Source organism: Ciona intestinalis, chromosome 12 (assembly GCF_000224145.3).
Source record: "Ciona intestinalis chromosome 12, KH, whole genome shotgun sequence".
In the NCBI taxonomy this organism is placed as follows: domain Eukaryota; kingdom Metazoa; phylum Chordata; class Ascidiacea; order Phlebobranchia; family Cionidae; genus Ciona; species Ciona intestinalis.
In genome coordinates, this window is record NC_020177.2 from 2357288 (window position 1) to 2366497 (window position 9210).

General features: G+C 34.7%; 2 protein-coding genes across 2 annotated transcripts in view; one reads left to right on the top strand and one right to left on the bottom strand.

The window, feature by feature from the left end:
• LOC100185171 (midasin) overlaps positions 1 to 4735 on the top strand; it is a 46028-nt gene extending 41293 nt beyond the window's left edge. The window contains exons 53-61 of the mRNA XM_026837005.1: positions 155 to 311; positions 396 to 544; positions 841 to 960; positions 1533 to 1748; positions 2025 to 2099; positions 2418 to 2550; positions 3441 to 3559; positions 4115 to 4276; positions 4598 to 4735. Of these exons, the coding sequence (XP_026692806.1) occupies positions 155 to 311; positions 396 to 544; positions 841 to 960; positions 1533 to 1748; positions 2025 to 2099; positions 2418 to 2550; positions 3441 to 3559; positions 4115 to 4276; positions 4598 to 4735 (1269 nt within the window). The remainder of the gene's footprint in view (positions 1 to 154; positions 312 to 395; positions 545 to 840; positions 961 to 1532; positions 1749 to 2024; positions 2100 to 2417; positions 2551 to 3440; positions 3560 to 4114; positions 4277 to 4597) is intronic.
• A 1340-nt stretch (positions 4736 to 6075) lies between these two features.
• Positions 6076 to 8639, bottom strand: LOC100175247. The gene is made up of 4 exons (XM_026837231.1): positions 8324 to 8639; positions 7606 to 7890; positions 6786 to 6881; positions 6076 to 6523 (listed from the first exon to the last, which is right to left on the bottom strand). The coding sequence occupies exons 1-4, from the start codon at positions 8423 to 8425 to the stop codon at positions 6266 to 6268; spliced, it is 741 nt and encodes a 246-aa protein (XP_026693032.1). The 5' UTR covers positions 8426 to 8639; the 3' UTR covers positions 6076 to 6265.
• Positions 8640 to 9210: the final 571 nt, after the last annotated feature.

The window sequence follows — 9210 nt, forward strand, 5'->3', positions numbered from 1 at the left end:
GGAGCAATTGTCGTTAAGTGTCTTGCCCAAGAACACATATGTCCAAAATGGTAGCAGTAACAAGCCTTAAACCCATTACCTCTGGGTTAGAGAGAGACGCACTAACCAACTGTGCTATTGAGTCAGACAATTATTAATTATGATGTCATAATAGACCTCATTGTTGGTCATACGAGCGTTGGAATTTCTTTTTGAAGATAAAAACGGGATCAACCAATCATGGCTTACTGCTGTATCACATGAATCAACCATTCATATGATTATGATGATCCTCGTGAAGATGATCACATCACAACGTGATAAGGAAGCAGGTGAAAAAAATTTTAAAGTTACTAAAAAAAATTTGTCAAAATTTTTTTTTCGTAAAAAAAAAGTTTGTAATTTTATTTTTTCAGATCTTAAATGTCGGCTCTCTACCTCCATCTTACGGTTGCTAACTAAAATTTCCACACATGTCGAAACTGCGCGCATGATTAAACAGACCAACATTCTGCCTGAATTGTGTCTAGCGCTATCTAGTGCTTACGTTGACAACAAAAAAAAGGTGAAATTGAAAAAAAGGAAAAATAAAATTAATTCAAAAAAGATTTTTGGCAATTGTTCGATTTTGATCTTAAAAGACCAATATTTTGTCTGCCTTACAGCAATACATAATCTGGTTTTACTTATAAGCGTTTTTCCCAAGAATAAGCACATCCACATTTGTAGCAGCGCTGAGTCTTGAACCCATAAACTCTAGACTTGAGAACTTACTAACTTGTCACGTCACCGGAATAAAAAAATGGCGCGCTAAACCTTTTTTCACGTCGCCAGAAAAAAAAAATTGAAAATTTTTTTCAGTGGCTTGAAGTTTACCATTTGAACATTATTATGACATCACAATTACTGGAATGTTTGTCACATGACTTTGTGGATGACGCGCTTGACTTCATCGGAGTACACAGCGATCGAATGTGCCAGGTGAAATATGATATCTATGTGGCTACGAACGAAAAATATGTTGGAAAGTTTTTAAAAACTTTTAGCTTAAAAACTGTGACTAAAAAAATTTCGACTTTTTTTCGAAAAGTATTCGAAAATATTTATCTACTTTCATAGTGACTAGACTAGATATCTTATGATAAATTTATACAAATTTTCACTTTCAATTTAATATACCAACAGTTGTTGCAAACGTATATAAATAATTAGTGTGGAGATTATGAAGGAAAAATTCAATGGCTATTTAGAATTTTTAAAAGTTTAAAAAAGGCACAACTTTTATTATGTAAATAGATTGGTTATATAGTTGGGTGGGGGAAGATGGGACCCCTTTTGCACATAATATTCAAATATCCTGATCGTGTTTTAAACAAATGACAATGGTCTATGGGAGTTGTGAGGATATGGTTTTATAATTCTTTAAAGGTTCTTTGTTTACTTCCAAATGGGACGAGAAAATAGAATAAAAAAATGTGTCCTATCTTTCCCCACCTTGCTGCATTACATAAACTTTTCATAGTCACAAAATTATGATTTTATAATTTTTTTAGAGTTTGTCGTTAATTCGCGTGAACCAGAGCATGACGTTGCTTTCTGAGGTCAACCACACGACGGCGCTCTTGAGTTTGTTGTCACGTGACTTCACGCATGAGTGGAAATTCAAGATTCGAAACTCGTTCGAGTGTGTGGTGGAGCGTGTCTTAGTTGCTGTTCATTCATGCACGGCGCTTCTGCTGCACCCGAGACTATTGAATGTTTCCATAAAAGTTGGTTTTAATTTTTTTAGAAAAAAAAAATTAAAAAAAAAATTGTTTTTAACTGCAGTTGTTTATTTGAATTATTAAATGCTTTTGTTTTGTAGTATTTTAAATTAAGATTTACTATTTTTAAGCATAAATTTAATCATAGCATATTAGCATAAAATTGTGGTAAATGTGATTTAGCATAAGGGGAGTGAAAGTGTAGGTTTAGTTTAAAGTATTTTTAATTGGATTTTAATAAGTTTTTTTTTTAATTTTGTTGTGGATAAAAATATTTTTCAGGCGACTCGAAAAAAGCAAAAACTATCAGCATCAACCCCTGTGAAAATAACCAAGCAAACATCACTTAAATCACCGGTATGTGTGAATATATCTTCCCATACATTTTATATGGCTAAGGTCATTTAACATTGCACACCATGGGACATGAGATTTAGGCCAGAGTTATCCCATAACCCCAACACCCAGGGGGCTACATGGACCTCATGTTAAAGCCTGCCGCTTTTTTAAAAAAACAACACAATTTTTTTAAAAAATAAAAAAAAACATTGAAAACTTAAATTTTTTAAAAAAATTTGAAAAATCATAAATAAAAATGGAAAAAATCTCGACTCTGAAAATATAAAATTGAGTACAAGACACATTTCCATTCATAAAAATAACATAACTTCACAGGAAGTTGACACAAACTTGCCACCGGATGACGTGAAAGAGCAGATGTATTCAATTCTCGGAAATTTACTTTCGTTTCTCAAGAATCTTTCACCAGATTTATCTCAACTAGTGATGGACCTTGAAACATGCGCGGGTACGATTTTATAATTTTTTCGGATATTTTTTAGTTTAGTCCTGCAAAAAAAGGGTCAGTCCCACTAAAAAATCAGTCCCGCAAAAAGCATTTATATTTCGTAGAATTTTGTTTCTGTTATTTTTTTAAAACAAAATGAAATAGAGATATTTTTTTAGTTTTTAAAAGATCTCTTTTTACCTAGCTATCTGATTGCACAATACACTTACATTATATTACTTTCATACTCAAAGCTTTGTTACATGCTACTGTAGGCTATATTTTACTTTTTTTGAACACATTAGTGGTCATATAGATCTTTGTTTTGCGCGACTTTTTCCGCACTAATCTCAATTCCTAATTCTAGCGTTTATTCTCTTGATTGAAATCAAATCATAATATATATTTTTAATTTTTAGACTGAATTTTCAGGTTTAAAAGCTTATGATTAGCGATTAAATAACAACGATTACATTTCTCATACTTTAACATAGCGGAAACAGTGTCTGGAAATTTGGGAGGGCACGTGTTGGTGAGATAAAAAATCCACACAACGATTCACAACTGAACCGGCTATTACCATTTAAGTGGGGATTAAATTTTGTAGTAAAAAGATTAATCAATACTATGCTAATTAGTTTTAAACGTGCTCACGCCCCAGATCTTTGATCTCTTGTTATAAATCAACATTGTTCAGGGTTTTCCAAACTGGGTGTCGGCGAAAGTATAATTTTGCACAAAAAACTGCATTTATTAGCTAAGCAGAAATTTGCGAAGCTTTGTTCTAAATTCTGTTATTGCGTTTTTATTAAACAAGTTGTTTTTTTACTAGATGATAAAGGTAAGCATGTGGTGTAATTTTATATAATTTTTTTACACAAAATATTATTTTTTTTATTATTACATCACAGAGGAGTTTCCACAATTAGTCACGATGAATTTCAGCACACCAACTGTCGATCACGAGGCTGATGTTAGTTTTGGGACTCTGCTTAGTGCAACAAACATGTCACTTACTGCATTACATAAGGTCACTTTTGTGTTAAATTTAGACTCTGTGCAATAACATTGTCATGTTGCTGAAGCTAGTACAGTGTGCTGTTAAGACTCATTGTAATAGTTTTTATAAAAGCTTCTTATAAAAGTATAATATAGTTGGGTAGAGGAAGATTGGGCACCTTTAGCACATAATATCCAAACATCCTGATCGTGTTTTAAACAGTTAACAACGGTCTATGCTCTATGGGAGTTGTGAGGATACGGTTTTACAATTCTTTGAATGTTCTTTGTTTACTACCAAATGGGTCGAGAAAATAGAGTTAAAAGGTGTCCCATGTGTGTGTGTGTTTGGGCAAAACACTTTATGACAATTGCTCCAACCCGGTAGTCACTAATAGGTTGTCCAAATTGTCAAATACATAAAAACAAAAAGTAAAATCCCCCCAAAAAATAATCACCCACAAAGTTTCATAAGTTGCAACACGTAAACGGGCTAGGGGTGTATGAAGCAGAACACCCGTGTTCTACAACTTTGCTCTGCCACGCGAGAATAAATAAGTTTAATTCATACACTTGTTAATTCCAGATTGAACCGGTTGACACCAAACTGACATTCCACGCTTCATTGACTTTTGTTTCTGAAATTTCTCTTTACTTGATTATCTCGCAATGCTTGTTGTTGTTGAAACTGAAAGATCTGCCAACCAGAAGCAAGCAAATTTTACGGAGGGAACTTTCAGATGAATTGGTTTGTGACGTCATAATAGATATCCTGTGTTAGGAGAAGTCTAAGCTTTATCATGATTTATAAATTGAACGTAACTTACTTTTATCCTTGCGTGGCCGGAAAACGACAGTCGTTATAACACGGGCGTCATACACTTCGTGCCAGCTTACCAGTTACCATGTAGGTTACTTTGTGGGTAATCATTTTTTTGTGTTGCTGATAATTGTTCACTAATGGGTTGCGGAACCCTGTTTTTTTTAAATAACCCGAATCTGACTTAAATCTGGAATCCCATGCCGTGGCACAACTATTTATTAATCAAATCACTATATTTTCTCCCAGGCATCTTGTGTGAAAAGCGCTCGACGTCACCTACGTCATTCATCGTCCTCACAATCTCCCGGGAAATCCCCCTCCGGTACACCACCGAAAGGAATTCTAGAATTAGTCACTGCCTTCGTAAAGCATATTATGACGTAACACCAAAGTGATTTTTCTTCAGCTGCCAAAATTTCTCTTAAGAAATTTTTCTCTTAATAAAATAAACAGAATACGCCACTAAATACAGCTAGGTTTTCGACAATTCTGGTCAAAAAGTTTGCAAAAAAATCAGCGGTTAGCCACCACGTAAAAAGTTGTTTTAACTAGGTATCTTCATTTAGGAATAGTAAGCTTCCGTGTCGGATATCGGTCGTTCCAACTTTCGCGAAAGATGTGCCAACCTAATTACCAGTAATGGTCGTATTTTTTATAACATTTATAAGTTGCTGGTTGCAGGGCCTGGATGTTTAGACCAGAATACTTTAAATTAAGAGTTAATTCAGAAATATTAAAGTGGGGAAGATGGGACAACGTTTTATTTAATTTTTCCGTTACATTTTGTAGTAGACAATAAACATTCATAAAATTATAAAACCGCATCCTCACGACTTCCATAGACCATTGTTTAAAACACGATCAGGATACTGTGTGCTAAAGGTGTCCCATCTTACTATAACAAAGAAAATAAAGTTAAACGAGCTGGGTTTAAAATGTCTCAAAGCAAATTTCAGATACAGTAACCTTCCTAAACGTGTTCAGTTGTGTTTCAACTAATGCGTTCCTGTATTAAGGGAAGTCTTAAGCTCTAACATGATTTATAGCTTATTTTAATTCAGTGGAAACAGATTTTCAAATGAACTATTTTAATTCACTCTAAACGAATCAATATAAGATTGCACCAATGCTCACAGTTAAGTACTTGCGAAAAACAACCACAAAATGGAAATTAAGTCAGCGTTTTAACAAGGCAGAGATACTAAAAACTAGAAGCATGGTAGGGTGGGGGGAAACGGGACACCTTAACACATAATATCCAATATCCTTATCGTGTTTTAAAAAATCAACAACGGTATATGGAAATCGTGAAAATATGGTTTTATAATTCTTTGAACGTTCTTTGTTTACTACCAAATGGGACAAAGAAATAGTAAGAAAAGCTGTCCCATTTCCCCCCACCCTACTATACAGAAAAATAAACAGAGTTGCTACAGTTGACGCTAGACTATATTGCTTTTCAGTGACAGATCCTTAAAATATGAATTGCCATTTTTTACTTTTTTTTCATAACAAAGGAACGAGTCGTTGAACAGATTTGGTGAGCAGATTATTAGCAAACGTGAAATAGTTGAAACTTTTTTAACGGTATATATTCAACGATTTTTGGAATATCAATATTTGACAGTATATTGTTACTGTTATTTTAATAAAGCAAGTATAGTAGGGTGGGGGAAGATGGGACACGTTTTCATTCCATTCTCGTCCCATTTGATAGTAAACAAAGAACATTCAAATAATTATAAAACTGTATCTTCACAACTCCCATAGACCGTTGTTAATTGTTAAAAACACGATCAGGATATTTGAATATTATGTGCTAAAGGTGTCCCATCTTCCTCCACCCTAATATATAAATGTTCAAAACATGTAGGTAGATATAATGTCTCATAACTACATGATTTTGGCAACGTACTATAAACCGTTGAACTTTGAATATGTCTTGTTACTTCGTGTTCGTTTTGACTGGATATTCAGTAAACTTTTTTTCGAATCATCGTCCGACGTTTCATCGCCGCTAGACGGAGGTGTTGAGCTATTTTTACTCCACGTAATATTCTCGCATCGGCAAGCATGAGGTCCTTGGTATCTTCCATAAGCCGACATACAAGATTTGGTGTAGAGTAAACTTAATAAGAGATCGAGGAGAAAACCAACGATTTTAATGTCGACCTGAAAACACAAAAATCAAATTTAAATAACTTGAACTTTTAAATTGAAAAAATATCATAGTGGGTTGGGAAAAATGGGACACCTTTTAATTTCATTTTCTCGTCCCATTTCGTAGTAAACAAAGAACATTCAAAGAAATATAAAACAGTCTCCCAACGACTCCCATAGACCGTTGATAATTGTTCAAAACACGATCAGGATATTTAGATATTATGTGCTAAAGGTGTCCCGTCGTACTGTATTCAGTTAAAAATGAACTTACCTCAACGTGGTGTTCGTAAAATTTGGGAATATCAATTATCGATGAAAGAGAACAAAGCATGAAACCGGTCGCCGTTACCAACGAGTGTATGTAATCCTGTAACATGTATTTTAACATCGTAAAGGTTTTAACAGCTAATATTTAAATATCATTCATTCTTCTCAGAAGTGAAAACGAAGTATTTATACAATATACAGTAGGGTGGGGTAAGATGGCACATGTTTTCATTCTCTTTTCCTGTCCCATTTTGTAGTAAACTCGAAATTTCTACAAAACTATATAAGCGTAGTCCCGCGACACTTAAAAAAGCTTTGTTTATTGTTCAAAACCCGATCGGGAAATGTGGGATTTAAGTGCTAACGATATCCCATCTTACCCCACAGTATTTTTTTAGCTGTAATGGTTATTGCTGATGCTAAAGTTTTCATTCAGTGTCTTGCAACGTCATTAGGCTTTAAGGGCTTTGATTAGTTGATTTCAAGTCTTGAATACGTAGACCTCCATTTACGAATCATGACCTTTATATTAGTGAGGGAAAAGATGGGACACCTTTAGCACATAACATCCAATTATCCTGATCGTGTTTTAAACAATTAACAACGGTCTATGGGAGTCGTTAGGACACGGTTTTATAATTCTTTGAATGTTCTTTGTTTATTACCAAATGGGACAAGAAAATAGAATGAAAAGGTGTCTCATCTTCCCCCATAATATATTACGAATTATTACCGACAGTTTCTTAAGACATTGTATCGTGCACTCATAACACTTTATAACATTATGCTGTGCGGAAGTTTAAAAGTACGAATATTTAACTCACCCCGTAATCCCATGACCAGCCATGCTCTTTCTGGACTTTATACATCGAGTCCATCTCCTCGTACCCGCCGCAAACTGGACACACCATTTCCCGCTGATTTCCCAATCCTCCCCTTCTTCCCTTACGGGTCAAAATCAAGATGGCGGACGTGGTGACGAGAGAGCACCACAGCACGATACGGTGCAAGTCAATGTTAGGAAACTCTCCTCTCCGCCATTCAATGTTAAGGCATGCGAGGAAAAACAAACCGACTTCAGTGACCACTAAGTCGAGTATCACCAAAATCTGTGGAAAAAAAACGAAATGCATTTTAAAGTATTGTGCAAAAATTAGATTTAGTACCGTGGGGTAAGATAAAATACTTTTAGAACTTAAATTAGATATATAGTAGAATGGGGAAGATGGGACACCTTTTCATTCTATTTTCTCGTACATTTTGGTAGTAAACAAAAAACATTCAAAGAATTATAAAACCTTGCCCACGCGACTTTCATAGACCATTGTTAATTTTTTAAAACACGACCAGGATATTTATATATTTTGTGCTAAAGGTGTCCCATCTTCCCCCACCCCACTATAGTACCGTGGGGTAAGATGGGATAACGTAAGCTATTAATTCCCATATTTTATGATCGTGTTTGATCGAGAATGAAAAGGTGTCCCATCTTTCCCCACCCTACTATATGTATTTATGTCTATAGTTCCAAGTTTAACTTACAATTTGCACGACTTTTGTACAAACATGAGGTGTCTTGATGCAACAACAATCACTCGAAGACTCACAACAGCGACAACAATCCCGGCATTTCTTTGACTTCATACCAACACGTGACCGGAACGATTACGTCATCACAGGCAGTTACGTCACAACAGTAAAACACGTCATGCTTTCTAGAAATTGGACATGTTTTCGGTTTACTGCATGGCATTTGCTTAAAATATGAAAGCTTTTAAATAAATTAATAAATCCGTCTCTCATCTGTCGCTTTTTTCTTCTTCCATTTAAAAATGTTAAATTAAAAAAAATGTATATACTACAAAAACCTGTATGTCTGCATAATTAAGTTTTAACTCTACATTCGTTCTAATTCAGCATGTTTGAACTCAGTTTTACCTTATCAGAAATCAAATACCAAAGCGGTAGATTACAACATTTTCATGTTGTCCTCGTGGTATGCGTTATACATAGAACTAATAACCTGGGATACATCACTGCGGTCTCTATACTGCTTATTATAACTATAAGTCCCTGACTACTTGGGCGCTCACTCATGTCACTCTCGAAACGTGAAAAGCATCAAAACTTCAGTTTACTTTCACCACGGTCTACTGGTCACTAAAAGAACTTAGTTCAGCTTATTTCAACACAAAGTATGCGGAAACTTTGGTACCGTTTTTGACTGGTAACTGTGCGCTTGATTAATTGAATTTATTTCCTAACCCTTTGTTCTGCTCACAATGTAGCTTTGTTGGTTTAGGTACGCAGTTATGTCTGCTGTTGCTGTACAATTCAAACACTGCATTCAAATACAGAGTAGTCTAAAGCTGCCACTTCAGTTTAAACGCAGTTAATTTTTAACCAGGCCAACTACATTTTACAAAATT

Bases quoted from the DNA above. Each gene is read 5' to 3' on its own strand.
- LOC100175247 (XM_026837231.1), bottom strand. From the start codon at position 8,425: ATGAAGTCAAAGAAATGCCGGGATTGTTGTCGCTGTTGTGAGTCTTCG. The intron at 6,882-7,605 runs GTGAGTTAAATA...TACATGTTACAG, and splicing joins GCTGGTCATGGGATTACGGG to GATTACATACACTCGTTGGT. The intron at 6,524-6,785 runs GTAAGTTCATTT...TTGTGTTTTCAG, and splicing joins TTTACGAACACCACGTTGAG to GTCGACATTAAAATCGTTGG.